The 16,901-nt window shown below is 37.6% G+C and overlaps 1 protein-coding gene and 1 long non-coding RNA gene across 3 annotated transcripts in view; both read left to right on the top strand.

The window, feature by feature from the left end:
* LOC135744858 (protein lin-12-like) overlaps positions 1-16,901 on the top strand; it is a 74,401-nt gene that overhangs the window by 11,396 nt on the left and 46,104 nt on the right. For both annotated transcript variants that reach the window (XM_065263237.2, XM_065263239.2), the window contains exons 9-10: positions 1,738-1,890; positions 2,017-2,142. In XM_065263237.2, coding sequence (XP_065119309.1) covers positions 1,738-1,890; positions 2,017-2,142 — 279 coding nt within the window. The remainder of the gene's footprint in view (positions 1-1,737; positions 1,891-2,016; positions 2,143-16,901) is intronic.
* On the top strand, positions 126-1,400 carry LOC135744852 (uncharacterized). The gene is made up of 3 exons (XR_010530870.2): positions 126-367; positions 997-1,080; positions 1,254-1,400. It is a non-coding gene; the product is annotated as an uncharacterized lncRNA (long non-coding RNA).

Below are 16,901 nucleotides of genomic sequence, written 5' to 3'. Positions count from 1 at the left end.
AAACTTTGTTTAAATGTTTTTGTTTAAGAGTTGTTCAAAACGGTTCACTATTTGCCAAATTGCCCAAGTCCTATGCACACTCTCTGTAAAAGGCTTTAGAAACACACGAGACCGACTCCAAAGCACCATCTGATGTTCTCATGAATACTTGTGTGCTGTTACTTTTTTGAGGAAGTGAGGTGTGAATATATAACCCTTGCTTTGTGAACAGAAGATCATTCTGGAGAGGACTAAAGAGACATGAAGTTTTTGAACAGTGAACCTCATTTTATTGCTCAAGATTGAATGGTTATCTGAGGTTTTAACTTCTTGAATATATAAATGAGGTTTTTTTTTACAATGAAGCTTGTGTATCTGCTGATTTTGGGTAAGTTGAATGATTTTTAGATTTTGTTAAGCTTTATGTTTGTATTTCAAATTATTGAAACTTAGCTGTGCACTTTTTTGCTTAAAGTTTGAGATCAATCTTGAAATGAGGCTTTGATCTTGACTATGGAAAACTTACTGCTGAAAACAGAATCAGGACAGAAAATGTAAAATGTGTCATGTCCTCACACAGCTGAGATGTGCAGGATTGGGGGGGCAGTTGGGTTCTGGGTATGATGAGGATAAAATAAATAAATCTTACTGTTAGCTTGAACAGTCTGAGTAGATTTGCATTGCATTTAAAATATTTGATTGTCTGGTACTTGGTTAGATATTAATGTGCAGGGCTGTTTTGAGGTAAAGTTTAGCAGTCTTATATATTATAATGTGTCTTCAGACTGTTATTATTTGTAAATAAATGGAATTTTTGAACATTAAACCAATTGCAGTGTAACATCATGATGTCATGTCTGTATGATTAAGAGGAGCTCAAACATGTGACCTATAGAGCAGAATCTAAAATATATAAATAATAGTTGTCAGTGTTGTTGTTATATTTGTGAAGTCCACTGCATTGTGAAATACACTTAATGAAAACACTGAACAGACTCTTGATCTTTGTTCTTGTAGTTTCTCTATTAGCTCTGACAGAAAGAGTCCTGATGCAAACTAACTGTCCACCTGGATACACTATAGATGGAAGACAGTGTATAGGTATGAGTGAAAACATAACACTAACATATAAAAACATGTTTGCATCTCTCCAAGATGTATAGTAGCCATTTTAAGCTCTTTTGTTGTTTTAGCAACTACTTTTCCCCAAGAGCTTTGAGAGATGAGCAGTTTGTGCAGTTGCTGAGACAGTTCTGTGTCTTTCATTGCTGTAGATGAGAATGAGTGTGAATATGAAGATGATGAAAAGCCAATCTGTGGAGATAATGCAGATTGCTACAACACTATAGGTAACTACTACTGTCAATGTCAAAAAGGATTTAATCCATCTGGAAACTTTACACAGAAGAATTCAACAAAATGCGAAGGTAAGACAGCTTGATAAGACTGATGTGTTACATGTGAGATCATGCAAAGATAACATCTGAGACTCACTGTTGCTCATTTCAGACATCAATGAATGTTTGGAGGACAGCATTGATTGTGGTCCTAATGCAATCTGTAAAAATTTTGGAGGAAATTATTCATGCATATGTGAAACTGGCTACATTGACAACAATAATGCAGAGACATTTATGGACAGACAAGGAGTTCAGTGTATTGGTAAGTAAAATAGTAGTTTGGACATCTGTTAGTTTGCTTGTACTTGATTGTGAGAGTTTTCAGTTGAGATGTTTTTGTTCATCATCTTTCCCACAGACAGAAATGAGTGTGAAGTAGATTCTGGTTTCTGTGGTATAAATGCGAGATGTCATAACACCCCGGGCAGTTACTACTGCACATGTGCTCCAGGCTTCAGACTGAGATCAGGACAAACTAACTTCACTGATCCCAGTACAGACAGCTGTGAAAGTAGGTCCAATAAAACTGCAATGTGTAAAGTTTTATCATAAAGAAAGATATGTCACATGACATGTTTTCTCATTTAATATGAAAATATTGATCCACTTCTAAAATGTTGTTGTGATTTCTTTAAAGCTGATATATGTTACACTGATAAATCTATCTGTGGAGAAGGATCCTGCAAAAACAGCAAAGATGGTCATGAATGTGAATGCAAGTCAGGATTCACCAACTATGGACACAAACAAATGAAATGCACAGGTTATTATCTTCTTAATATCAATCTGTTTGTTTATTTTGTCTCGATTTGTTGTAAATGGAGACTTTAGAATGAGAGCACACATGCATTTCACAATTCAGACAACATTTATGCAAAGAATCGAAATTACGATTCACTTCTAAAATGTTGTTTTGATTTAGTTGAAGGTAAATGTAACAGTGACAAGTCCGTCTGTAAAGAAAAATTCTGCACAAACAGCAAAGCTGCAGTGGTCAAGATAACTCACAGTACCAAGATCAGCGCTGTGTTATCAGTTTTAGCGCTTATTATGTGGGAATAACATTCATTGGAATTTCGCATGACCATTCAGAATCAAACAAAGTGTTGTTAATTTTATCCCTGATCATGCAGTTTGTAAAGGAGAGGTGTGCTAGATATCTGAGGGATCTGATTAAGTATTTTGCAAGTCCTACAGAGTTCTTTCTTGGATCTTTTTCTAAAATTATTGAATTATAAATTTTCATCTTAGTTATACCAACTTAAAAAACCTGACAAAACCTTGATGTTGTAGCTACCAATGTTTATTGTGCATCCAATTACCATTTCTAATTATATTAGTTAGTAGTTTTGGTCACACAAGTATTATTCAAGAAGATGTGGAGTCAGTATATTATGAAATTATTTTTAGTTGTTAGTACTGTGAAGCCTGTATAGTTAATGACATCCACTCACATTATCACACTTGCACAATGTGCTGAAGACATTTGTGTGGCTGTTTACTGTGTACTTAGTTACTCTAAGGCTTCAGTCACACCAAAAGCGCTTTAAACGCTTGCAAACGCAAGGCGCGACGCACTGCCTTTTTAAAAAAAAGAGCAGTGCGACGCGGCTTTTCATATTGCTAAGCAACCACCGAGTCAGCTGTCTTGTCAATCAAATATTGAAGCGTGAGCGCTCTTTTGCTGTTAACTGTCATATCAGCAGAAACTTTAAAAAGAGGACGCTTGCTCTGACCTTGTTTGAGGATGAGAGGTGCACAAACACGCAGGAGAGAGTGAGCGAGTGTAGTCCGGTTCTTCAAAGCAACTGTACACTTCCCTCACCACAACGTAAGGCCCGCCTCTCCCCTCATTCGATTGGACAATGGAAAGACACGAATGACGTCGGGCGCTTCTCCGCTCTCAGCGCTCCTTCAAAAACGCGTCCGCGGCAGGCAGCAAAAAACCGCAAGGCGCTCGGCGCGCATAAACAGCGCGCAAACGCGCCCTGCCCATAGAATATCATTCAAAAAAGGCGCCTGCAACTGCCATAAACGCTATTGGTGTGACTGGCCCCTAAGACAGTAATTCTCAAAGTGTGGTCCGCGCCCCCTAGTGGTCCGCCAAAAGATGACCTAAATTAGGCAAGTGTTTATACCAGGGCTATTCAATTGGCGGCCCGCGGGTCAGACCCGGCCCCCAAGGTAATTTGATCCGTCCCTTTATGTAGTCTGTAAAAAAGACATCTCTAGAATAAATTTAGTAAGTTAGACAACGGGCCCTACAGTTACGAGTTGATGCGTGTGCGTCTGTTTCATACAGCATGAGCTGCAGAGCGCGAGTCACGTGACTGGTGCGAGCAGCTGTGTCACGTGTTTATATTCGCGCTTTGGTCCACAAGTTCAACGCGATCGCCTCCCCCGCTCGCGCCCGCGTCTCAAGACGCGATAGCTGACTGTGGTGAGTTAAGAGACCGGACTCTATGGCTGTTTTAACTTTATTTGTTGTATTTCCAGCTTTAAAACACTGCCTTTTCCGACAATTGTTGTCTGATAAGTCTGCTCAATTATGACTTGCTTATCAACAATGACATTTACGTTACATTTCTTAATAAATGAAACTGCTGTTTTTCCAAAATTCAAAGCATCATTCTCACACAATAATGCAATTTAAACGAGTAACAGTTCATTTGCACCACTGTATGCGTATCGTGCTGACAAACATACACCTGATTTCACTGCTCTTGCGAAATCTAAAAACATATTCTGTCTTATTAGAAGCTAGCCTAATGTTTGCCAATTATTAAGATGGCTGTTGTAGTTGAAATAGGGCTACTGTAATAATTAGCTTTGACAAAAAACTGCATAAAACAATGTTATGTTCCATGTTATAAACTTTTTTGATATGTGCACTGAAGTGAGTAAATGAGTTAAATTCTCAATGAGTGTGATATGGATCTTATTTACCTATTTAAATGTAGAATAAAGCTTAATGTCAAGCATAAACTCACTGAAAAAAGTTTTTCTGTGCCTTAGTAGATTTAACAAAAATAAATTGAGTAAAGTGTATTAAACATTTTTAATTCTTGTTTTTTTAATCAAAATATGAGTTAAAATAAAATAAAAATTGGAATAAATTGATTAATTCTAAATGAACACATTATTGAGTAAATTCAACTTAATTTTATTATGTATAATCGATTTAAATTTGTAAGAAAGAAATTAACTTAATAATTTTGTGTTAAAACTACATGAATTATTTTAGTAAACACAACTAACTAGGCAGTGGACTTGCAGTTCCCAGCATGCTTTGCATGGGACTGCATTGGGAGAGTGAAATTTGAATTGAAACTTTTTTGTTTTGTTTTTAACAAAAAAGAAAGACTTGTAAGTGTTTAATGTTCATTTATCTTCGATATTTGAAAGAGTTTCTGTTTCTTCTTTGAGTTTTGTAGTTACCATTGTTCAGAAGACTGGTGCTTGTGCATAGACTGCATACTGAAGTATGTCACGCTTTACAGCTGCCCAAAACGAAACTGAGTGGGTGCGTTGTTTGAATAAACGTTTCTAGCCCTCATCCCACGGCATAAAAACAACAACTAACCATAAATATGTTACCTGTACCAAGAAAAGTAGGTTTATCTAACTGAGTAATAATAGTACAATTAGTTAACTCAACTCAATTTTATTGCATTCATATTAAGTAATGTTAGTGTGTTCAATATACTTAAAAAAGGTTGCAAGGTTGCAAGTTGACTCAACCTAAAACTTCCCATGCAGTCACTTGCCTCACTTTTTATAAGTTAGATCTAGGTATTACTTTTTACAGTGAACTGAAAGCAGCTAAAATCCACAGATCTATTAGTTTTGTAATGTACTTGTTTTTGTTTCATGTGTAAAATCCCTGTAATTTAAGTGATTTTGGACATTAAGGGGAATTTTTTTTCAGCATTATATTGTTACCATATACGACCATAAACTTCACATACCCACCACCTCAGTTTTAAATTAATGGCTCTTTGGAATGACATTAAGTGGGACCTAGGCTGTTATACTGGGCCCTATCTTGCACCCAGCGCAATTGACTTTGTCAGTGACGCATGTATCATTCGTATTTTGAACCGGCGCACAGCGGGTTTTTCCCTCCACAGACGCACGTCAGCAAACTAGGGAATGAACTTGCGCTCCCTGGGCGGTTCAGCGCAAAAAAAGAGGCGTGTTCCGGCGCAAACCATCCGTGATGCTATTTTGCAGTTTCAAAAAACAATTGCGCCACTGACCAGAAAAAAAAGTTTAAAGTCAGTGGCGCGTTGCGCGTTGTTCATTATGCTATTTTAAGGGCGCATGCTTGACCATAATGTATAGCGTGCACAACGCGCATACACTTTGCATCTAATCTACACAGATGCAACAGTCATTTTTGCAAATCATAAATTGTTACACTTAAAAATATTAATACACGAGATAAGGGGAATCATAGTGGTGAGCATTGTGGTGAGTTTTTATTTATTGTGTGGCTGCGTTAAAAAATTATCATGCAAATAACGATTAAAATATTTTCATAAGTTTGTTGTGTGGCTGTATTACGTTTGTTTTATGTAAATAATAATTAAAATGTTTTCATAAGAAACCATATGAACTTGATTTGTAAGAGTACTTTGGGGTTGGACCTTGCTTGCGTTTCTTGGGTCCGATTTCAAAGCCCCCAAACCCTTTCAGCGGTGAGGGTGGACGCAGCGATGTCCTCTGCTGGCGTCTGTGTAGAGGCAGATCCACCTCCCGTTACACGGCGTGCCCGATTAATGCTGGCGCAATGATGGGGATGCCAGCTGATGAGACTGTGGCTATTTCCTCCCACGCCTGTTTAACCTACGCTGATTTGGGCGGGTTTCTCCCATCCCCATACAAAACAACTTCTCTATCTTTGACTGCTCTTACAAGAACGTCGGTCTCCTCGGCTGTAAACCGCTCCTGGCGTGCGCCTGGTAAATCCGTCATAATAATATCAACCCGCCATGGAACTTGCGCCCTTGCGTTTAAAGGAAATGTTGGATAGCGTTCTGATTGGTTTATTTGACGTTACGCCCAAACCACACCTATGAATAATGAACCTTCTTCAGACCAACCCCTTATTGATTTGCGCCCGGCGCATGAGTTATTTCTCATGCCGGGAAAATACCAACAGCGCCCAAGATCCGCCCACAAACTCACTTGCGCTTTGCGCTTCGCACTTGCGTTTCGGATCGTTAAAATAGGGCCCACTATGTTTAATTGCAGTTTTTTTTTTCACATGTGCAGTTTGTTGTTCATATAAAGCTGCAACTCATTTTACATTTACTTTTTCAAATTAAATAAAATTCATATAATAATTTCTGAACATAGCATTGCATTTGTGTTTAAAAAATTAGTTTTTGACTTAAAACAGTTGCATATTAAACTTAAATTTAGCTTATATCCTTCCTATTTTGTTGTTTTTTTGGGGGCGTGTTAGAGTCAGATTCTGTTAGGTGGTCCTCAGAAAAATGTTGGAAGATGAAGTGGTCCTTCGGCTGAAAAAGTTTGAGAAACACTGCTCTAAGATGATGACATGTACAATTTAGTCTTGTGGTTTTTGTTTGGGGTAGGAAGTGGCTATGAGGGTAATTCCTGGTTAAATTGAAATGTTTTATACCGCAAAGAGATGGTGCTACAGAAAATGTCTCGGTTGTGACAATAACCTTCGTTCCTTGATCTTAATCACCTCTGATCTTTTTATAAACGCCAATGGAAATTGGCAAGTAGTATTTGCATTCCTCTCTCCATGAGCAGCATCAGTCTCAGGTCTCATCCCTCTATCTGGGAACAGATGTTAAAGCGCTAACCAAGACGTTCCCTTTCTTAACAAACACTATCAGTGATGTCATTGTAGGTGCACAGCAAAATCCCCAGTGTTAAATTAACACTGCTCGGTGTTTATATAATCCACACCAAGATTGGTGTTAAAAAAACACTGAATCAGTGTTAAAGTTAATAAGATAATGAAGTGATTGAGTCATTAATAGTGAACACCTGCTGGTCATTCCATGTCAAATCAACAAAATTTTGGAATTGTTCCTGTCTTAAAATGCTTATTTTGTTGACTCTTTTTCTGGAGAAAGTAATACTAAAATGAGGAAGAAAGCCAAAATATTAAATGCAATAGACAAAATGACTAGAGTTTAATGAACACTATCATCATCTGTGTTTGAAAACTAAAATTACAACTTGCTTGCAGAGTTACATGTATGATAAGTTTAACTTTTAAAGAACTGCTGTAAATCTGGTTAATAAAGTAAGTCACCATTGTGCCGATTAGTGTTTCCATTAGTTGGGTACTTGGGTCTTGAAGATTAGTGTTAGTTTTCTTCTGCTCATTGTGGCAGTGTGTATATAAAACACATCTGTTAAAGCAGAGGAAGATGAGAGAAATTAAGTCTGTAACTGTTACTATGTTAATTATTATGAAAGTATAAGTCTTGGGATTCAATGATATCATAAAAAAGTAATCACTGAATATAAGTGTTTAATTTATGTCCCGCCAACCCTGTGAAGCTCCCATGAAATCCAACAGTCCTGTAAAATCCACATACCCTGAAGAGTTAAATATTGTTTACCCAAATCTAATCTGTGGTGTTAGACAGACACACTGAGACATCAACAATCAGCCTATAAAACACAATCATGGTGACAATCAACAACAAAACGTCATGCCACAATGCATGCTGGGTACCAGGACTGTAGAAAACTCATTCATAAATCCCATCATGCATTGCAACATGAAAAAATTTTTTTTCTTAACATTAACTGTCACCATTGTTGAGATTTGTATCAGAAATCATGAAGTCTCTCTTAAGCAAAAAACAACAACAACAAAAAAACACTAAAGCATGACAGCAGTCTTATTCAATACAATGTTATTTGTATAGAGCTTTTTTATATGCCTGTTTCTTCTTAATTTGTGATCAAATGTTTCAATGATTTGTAGAGTAGAATATAATAAAAATAAACAATCTGAGAAGGTCTGGAAGGGCCTCCCTCTACATGAAGCAATGAAGAAGTGGTCTTACTAAAACATTGTTGCTATTGCTAAAAGAGGAGAGTTAGATCAATGAAGGCCAAGGGACAAATGCCTAACTAAAGGAAACACTAATCACAATAATGGTGACTTCAAATGAACTCATAACAAACACAAACTTAAGATTTAATGTGATACATTTTGTGATAAATGTCTATTTGACTTGTGAGACATCACATCAGAAAGAAGATTTGTCTACTAAATAACGTGTGTGGATGCTGGAATAGTTGAGCACTTGTATTTTGTTCTGTCAGCTGTTTAGAAGTTAAACTTATCCATTTAGAAAATTACTCTGCAAGTTATCATTTTAATTTTTTAAACAGAGATGCTGATTGAGAGGCAAACGTGAAAGATTGCAGCTTTTGGAGGCATACACCCAACAGTATTCATCTATTGCATTTAATAATTTGTCTTTATTCATTATTTTAGTATTATTTCCTCCAGAAAACGAGTCATCAAAATAAAAATGTAGAGACAGGAAAATATCCAAATTGTAATTGATTTGAATGACCAGCAGGTGTTCACCATTAATGTCTTAATCATCACATCATCATCTCATTAACTTTAACACTGATTCAGAGTTATATTTTTAACACCAGTCTTTTTTAACACCGATCTTGGTGTGGATTATATAAACACCAAATAGTGTTGATTTAACACTGGTAGAGTTAATTTAACACTGGGGATTTTCCTGTGTGGTAGGACTAAAGGCACAACAGCAACCTGGTGTGTTATCACCTGCTGAGTGTCCTAAAGCCATGCCTACCCCAGGATAACATTTTCATTGGTTTCATATGCATTGCGCCACTAGGCGTCTGTAGTGATTCAGCAGGGTAAAATGAAGTGTTATTTTAAAACACTATTAAACCTCCTACTGAAATATGCTAAGGGAATCCCAGATTTAGCTCAAAGGGAATAATAATACGTTTAAAAATATGCTAATTATTATTGAACCAAATCTTTGCATTAAACAAACTATGCAGATGAAGTCTGTCGAGAACAAAGACTTGTCTTCCCGCTCCAACGACAGCTTCTCACATTTCAACTTTAATGGCTTGGACTTATCTCAGGTTATGAGGCCTGCATTTCAACTCACTGCTCAACAGTTAGACACGCAGACGCGGTTCACAGCCGAGGACTCGTTGAGACCTGCCTCCCTCTCTTGGGACAGTTTTTCAGGTACTCTTCAGGTCCTCAGGTACTTTTCTTATAATTCAATGGCCTGTCGTCAATTATTCCTTACTACATCCATAAAATGTATCTATACCAAAAACATTTATCTTTGTCTCCAATAAGTAATAGACCTACATAACAGAATGGCTGGGGCAGGTCCTGTGTATATATTTATAGCATGTAAAGATGATTTTGTTAGAAAATATGCCTAGTTTTGAAAGGCCATTCAAGCTTTTTCTCCCCAGAATATTATACTGCATTACAGAAGGAGCCAGCTGGCCCTTCATGATGACTGAACTTACTTTAAAATCATCACAGGAGGGCAGCAGAAAGCAACTAATAAAAGCTGTATAGACCCTTTTGTACACAATGATGACATGGCAACATATGCTCGCGCATTTTGGCAAAGTAAGTATGGCAAGAATCAGCAGTGAAACAACACAGAGTTATTTTAAAAAGTTGACTTTATCAACTTTTTCAACACAGCTACCAGATCCGTGTACTATAGTGGAGTGGATAGAAGACGTTAGCAGATGGCCAAATATAAAGGAAAAAAAACCTTGGGATATTTATTGACATTATATATATATTATTTATTTATTTATTTATATGGGATGCAAATGGATAAGGAGATTTAACGGGTTCCAACGGTGGTCGTTGGTCAGGCATCGGCTGGGTATCACGTTGAAGAAAGCCAGTAGATCAGTGGTGTGATGACAAAATCCAATTAGACTATGCGCCGTTCGCATGTAATGCAAGTGTCACACAGTGTTGTGCAGGGATGGGCAGTATTTCAGATACATGGATTTAAAATACGTATTTGAAATACAAAATAGTATTTTGTATTTTACTGTAAAGACTTTGGAAAAAATGAAATGTAATTTGTATTTAAATACATTTAAGATGAGTATTTTGTATTTTTAAAATACTCAAAATACTTTGAGCCAGTCAACCAGTCAGGGTGCTGTTTTCATGCATCAACTAGTTCAGACAAGACACGCCCCTTCCCCTCACCCCCAACATTCATGCAGGTGAGCAGGAGCTGTACAACCCAATCAGCAACTTTTCTGGAATAAGATGAGGATGTGCTACTTGTTAATTAAAATAGCTTGTCAAATGTGTTTAAAGCATTAACATTACTGCATGTTAGGGATGGATGATATCACATCACATGACAATACATATCTTAGATTGGTACGCTAGCGATGATATAAATTGTGAATCAATGGAACTTTTTCTAAATTGTTTACATTGATAGGCCTATCGGGGTAAGCAAATATAGCTGTGCAGCTTTTAGTGGGCAGGAGTAATTTAAATGTTGGAGTGGGAAAAAAAGCAAGGGCGATTGAGTTATTGGGTGTGAAGTGATTTGTTGCGAAAGGAAATTCAAATTCACCCTTGCACGTTATTGGCAGGCAGATTTTTGTACGCCCGAGACGAAGTGTGGATAGGCCTACACAGGAGTGATGATGTTACTGCGCCAGAGGTCGAAGTGCTGCAAAATAAGTGCTCTTCCGTCACACAATATAGTTCTCATTTTTTATCCACTTAAAAAATCACCACGTTTTATTTTGTGCCACCATACTTACTCGTGTAAATCATGTAACGGTCTTTGAATGGGGAAAACATATGGACATGTTTGGTGGCTTCTAAATTCTTTCCTGTTTGGATTTTAAGGAACAAATAGGACAAGGCTAAATGCTAACACATTCACGACACGCTGTACAAAGATGAAGTGTACGCATTGAAAAAAGATAGGTATGTATTCATTCGTCTAAGTTGAGGTAAGAACATAGTAAAATATTATAAAACGGTGGTGTTTTCCTTTAAAGGCCCTTTCACACATGACCTGGCAAGTGTTGGAATCAGCACACAGTTGCTGCTTTCTCTTTAGCTTTGTGCAGTTGAAGCCTTGTTTACACTTTTGCAATTCGCATGGCTCTACTCTACGGGGTGAACCTGCGGGCTCCTCAGTAAACCTACAAGGCTTTTATGCTTGATGTGCTCTCCGTTGTATAATTCTGGGAAATGACAAAGGGCGAATCTTGAGTAATTGTTCTTAAAACCAACAAAAAGTATAAGGGCATTCCTGCTGACAGGTGTGACACCACCAAGTTGCTAAAATGTAATGAGTGATCTCCTTGAATGAGCTGTGCCAGCTGAGAAGCTGCCTTATTTCCTTGTGCAGTCAAACAACTTAAACATTATGTGGCAGAAGTCCTCAATGCTTAAGCAATGAAGGTTTGTTATGGGGTTTGTGCTCTTGTGAGGAGAAGGAAGTGGTTGGTCAGTTATGTACCCCAGGAGCACACCCTGGTGATCACACCCATACTGATGTGATAAACACCTGCTAAAAACAGGACAGCACACATGAGGGAAATAAATAGACAGATAACAGAGGTAATACTAAAGGTGCGAAAACAGTTCACATCACAAGTCTTTTGCACTTGCTTTAATAAAATATAGATGTTTATCTCAAGATGCCTTCAAAGAAGCTACGAAAGATAAGCATAATCAATCTCCATCACGTATACAAATTTTTAAAATGTATTCTTTTTCTCACTGATGTTTGGATACTAAAACAATATAAACGCAAAAAATTAAAATGACTAGCAAGGTTAGCCTAATACCTTAAAAAGTTTATAGATATTGCGCTATTTTCATTTTCTCGACAATCGGAAACTGAGACCTGTTTTCCGGTTTGTTCGTGTGACATTCGCCTATTTAGCCATTTCAATATGAGCCTAAAACATCACAAAAAACTATGAAGATAATGACAAACATACTGGAGAAAGTAGTGGCGGCCTTCTTAGGTTAAAAGAGGCTTGACAAATAAAATGTATAATAGATGCTGTTTTTAGCAAGATAATAAAATTTTACTGAAATTACAGGTTTGTTTCAGACTAATGTTTTTAATTTTCGAGCTGTTTGATGGTAAATTGTGAATTTTGTAATTCAGAAGAATAACTCTGGACAGAATTGGTTATTTTTTGTAGTTCACTCATAATTGATGAAAAACAACTCAGGAGGGGAAGTAAATTGTGGTAGGGTAAATCTGAAATTACTCTAAATAGGGTTAAATTGTAACAGAGTCAATTTCTTTTAGCTCTGAACCGAGTAAAATGGTACTAGAGTTGTTTTTAAAAAACACTACATAGAGTCAAATATCACATGACAGAGTAAAATATTAACACTACATTGAGCATAATTAACTCTAAAAAAAAACAACTCTATCAAAAGAGTTACTTTTACTCTTTTTAGAGAGGGACCAAATGTTATCTGTTATAGAGTAAAATTTTCTTCAAATTGAGTAAATTTTACTCTGGCAAATTTCCTGTGCAGCAGCACGATCCTTAGAAGGCCGCAGCTTCTGAATTGGGACACAGCTTGTGTGTGATTGTTGTCTCCTCGTTAGCCTTGGGTTCCACTGTCTGGGAGTTATCTCAGGGACTTGGGTTCAAACCCAGCAAAGGTTGATCATGTAACAGTCAGGAATAGACTTGGGATTAAATTACTGGTGCACACTGAGACTCAATCATTAAGGAATTCAACAAAAGCAAAGAAACAATAAATGTCAAGATAGATAATAAGAACGCTTCACCAGAGGCATTGGTGATCATCAGGTAGTAGAGGGAGATGTCAACTCCATTCAGCAATGATGTAAGCAGGATGCCATAGACGGCATGTGGGCAGGCAGATTGGCAAACATGGGGTGCTTCTCAATTCTTATTTGTGCAACCTCGTTTCCTTTCCTTGCCTCTTTTTTGATCCACCCCCATAGGATGCAAGTGAGGAAAGACGTGAGGACGTAGCAGTGAGGAAGCATATTGAGAAGCACCCAATAAGGGCTGGAGTGTAATGTTGAGTCAGGAGTGAGGAGAACAGTGGGGGACAGCATATGTAGCAGGATTAGGTGAGCTGTGATTGACAGTCATCACAACCTATTAGGGAGTGGCAGTCCCCTTTTAAGCGGCGATTGGCTGCTGCCCGAAATGCGTCATGTCCGGCTTTCCCCCTTGGTGTTCGCAACGATAGCGACAGGTGAGCATTGTGTGTAAATGTTAGTAGTTTTAATCCGTGTTTATTTAAAACTAATGTTGCGTTGGTTTTAGAGCGTTTGTCTATCGTGCTGGTGCCCTCCTGTACTTGAGTGGGTTAAATGACTGTTTACCCTCAGTTAGCTGTTGTTTACCGATGTTGGTAAACCTGTGCTGTAAACTGTAATGTGTCTGAGGTGATGCCACTGTTTGGTAAGTGTCCAGCACGTAGTCGAAATGTTTGAGTAATGACGTTGTGATTTAGGTTTAATATATATTTTATTTATTCATTTTAGGATTCTCCCTTTTGTTCTACGCCGTGCTTCCTCTATTGCTGCAGTTTGATTTTCGCGCTGCTGTGTCGTACCACTGAAACGACGTCACTATCTTTACCGTGATACCATGGACTGTACACTGTCTGGTTTCTAAGCTTTACTGCAAAATTCTATTTCTCAGTGGAGGACATTGAAGCTGGCGTATGGACTTTGTGTTCGCGCCGTATGATTTCTTCTGTGTAGCCCATTTGCCATTTATTGGTGGGTGTTGCTTTACTTTCAGGGGCTGGGGGTTTCCACGGGCAAAGGATCTTGTAATGGTGGTGGTACAGCGTCAATGGTTGCCGTCCTACACATTTTTGCTGTGTATGAGTGTGTGCGCTCTGAATTCACGGTGTGGTGTGTGAGTGCTTTTTGATAATTTGCATCAGTGATCACTCCTGTGGGAACCTCAGCCCTGTAAGTTGATGTTTTGTGTTTTTATTTGTTATTTTGACTGTTGCCAGTCATTGTATTCTTTGTAGAAATTATATTTTCTTTTCTACAGTCGTTTTGTACTTTTGTATAATTTTGTTTTGTGTGATAATGTGATGTTTTAAGATCATCTGTTTTGTGTCTTTAATGGTTGGAGTGTAAGAGAGCTGTGTGTGGAGTAACATCAGTCTATGCCTGTTTTAAGTCATTCTCCTACCTCAACGAAGGTTGTGAAAATAAATCTTATATTTTTGTATTATACCCACGTCTCCTGCTCATTGCTCTTGTTCTGAGGAATGAACTTGTGTGCCTTACCGCCTTTTTGGGTGTAAGGATTATTTCCCTGGGTGTAAGTCCCGGGGTGGCGTAGTCGGAGTTTTATGCAAAATCTTTGCTTTCGTCACGAAGCTATCCCCCAACCCCCTCGTCATGCCACACATAGGAAAAAGTAAAACAAACAAGGAGCCAACAAAACAAACTTAGGACAGCACACATGAGGGAAATAAAAAGAGAAATAATAGAGACTGAAGGAGGGAATCAAGTATAGAAAGGGAGAGATGCCAAAAAGATGGTGCAATGGGCATTTTGTGCAACAAACTTCTGTATTCTGCAAAATAGATCATATCACTTCGGGTTCAGGTCGTTTGTACATGTTTCAATAAAAATAGAGATGTTTATCTCAAGGTGCCTTCAAAGAAGCTACGAAAGATAAGCATAACCAATCTCCATCACATATACAAATTAGTATTTTAAAGATTTATTATTTTTCTTCTAACTGATATTTAGATACTAAAAAAGACTAAATACAACAAATAACTAGCAAGGTTAGCTTAAAGCTCCCGTTCTGTCTGTGATTTTGAAGCTTTGATTGTGTTTAAAGTGGGCAATTTAACATGTGTTCATGTTTTACGTGTAAAAAAGCGCGGTATTTTTCACACAATTTACTTATCTGTATAGCGCTGTTTTCACTGTTCTCAAAACACGCTGTCTTCCTTGTTATGTGAAGTCCCTCCTTCAGAAATACGTATCAAGTCCTGATTGTGTAGTTTGTTTAGTGTGCTCTGATTCGATAGCAGCTTAGCTTAGCAGAGCCTTTTGAGCCAAAGCTGGTGACTGACATATTCCTGTGGGCGGAGTTTAGTCAACGAACAGTTTTACTGACGTCATTAAAGCAGGAAATAGAGGTTTGTAGTCCAAACCGGCCGTTCGTTGTAGGCTTTTAAAGAGGAATTCTATTGAAGAAAATATATCGCCTGGCAGTGAACTTTCAGCTTTATCATTTTACAGGTATTATTTATGCTATTATAGCAACATTACACACTAACTAGGGTTTAAAAAACGGTATCAGGAAGAACGTGACCTTTAATACCTTAAAAAGTTTATAGACATTGCGCTGTTATCATTATCTCAACGAATGGAAGCTGAGACCTGTTTTCCGGTTTGTTCGTGTGACATTCGCCAAAAAACCTATTCAGCCTTTTCAATATGAGCCTAAAAGCATCACAAAAAACTATGAGGATAATGACAAACATACTGGAGAAAGTAGTGGCGGCCTTAGGTTAAAATGTTTAAAGGTTAAAATGTTCAGTAATGATAATATTTAATGTGTTTCTAACAACAGATTTTAGTCAAGGAAAGCAATTACAACATATTAATGCATACAAGGCCTTATAGTCGGGGTACTATTTACATTTCACTGCTTACCTTATCTCACCATCATGAGAACAGGAAATCACACTTATAAATACAGACACACTTCTGCACCTTTTCGTAGCAACGAGAGTGATAAAGTTTTTAAAACAAATGCACAAAGAGTAAAGTTTTATTAGTGTGTATATGCTGCTCTATAGACCCTTTTACAGCCCATGTGATCAAATAGCCTCCACACGCATTTCGGCAACAGTAGTGGTGTTATTCCCCAGTGGTTCTAACGTGTTAGCAACACAGAAAGTTTATTAAAACGGTTTCCCAGCATCAAAATGTCTGGTTGTTGCGTTTGGTTGCACTAATATAGTATACTAATATACGTATGTATCTGGCCACTTTATATTTGGCCATCTGCTAACGTCTTCTATCCACTCCACTATAGTACACGGATCTGGTAGCTGTGTTGAAAAAGTTAATAAGTCAACTTTTTAAAATAACTTTCTCTATCTGTGTTGCTTCACTGCTGATTCTTGCCATACTTCTGTAGCCGGCCGCTTCACAAATGTCTAAAATGAAAATCTTAGACCATGCATGGTGAAGCGATTCCTCATGTAGAGTGGGCTTTATCCAAAAGCGTAAAGGCCGTGGACTCTAATGCTAGGGCTGTGACAAATAATTGTGCAAATGCGCGTTTTCTCAATGAATGAATTTTAATGAATTACGGTGAAATGTCGCCACACCCAAAAGCCAGAGGGCGCTTTTGTGCAGAAAGAATATTGCTGTTCTTCAGATTGTTTCAGCTATTTACATGATAATAAAGAATATTTTGAATGATTGTGTTTGA

Source organism: Paramisgurnus dabryanus, chromosome 3 (assembly GCF_030506205.2).
Source record: "Paramisgurnus dabryanus chromosome 3, PD_genome_1.1, whole genome shotgun sequence".
Taxonomy (NCBI): domain Eukaryota; kingdom Metazoa; phylum Chordata; class Actinopteri; order Cypriniformes; family Cobitidae; genus Paramisgurnus; species Paramisgurnus dabryanus.
This window is presented reverse-complemented; position numbering and strand designations above follow the sequence as displayed.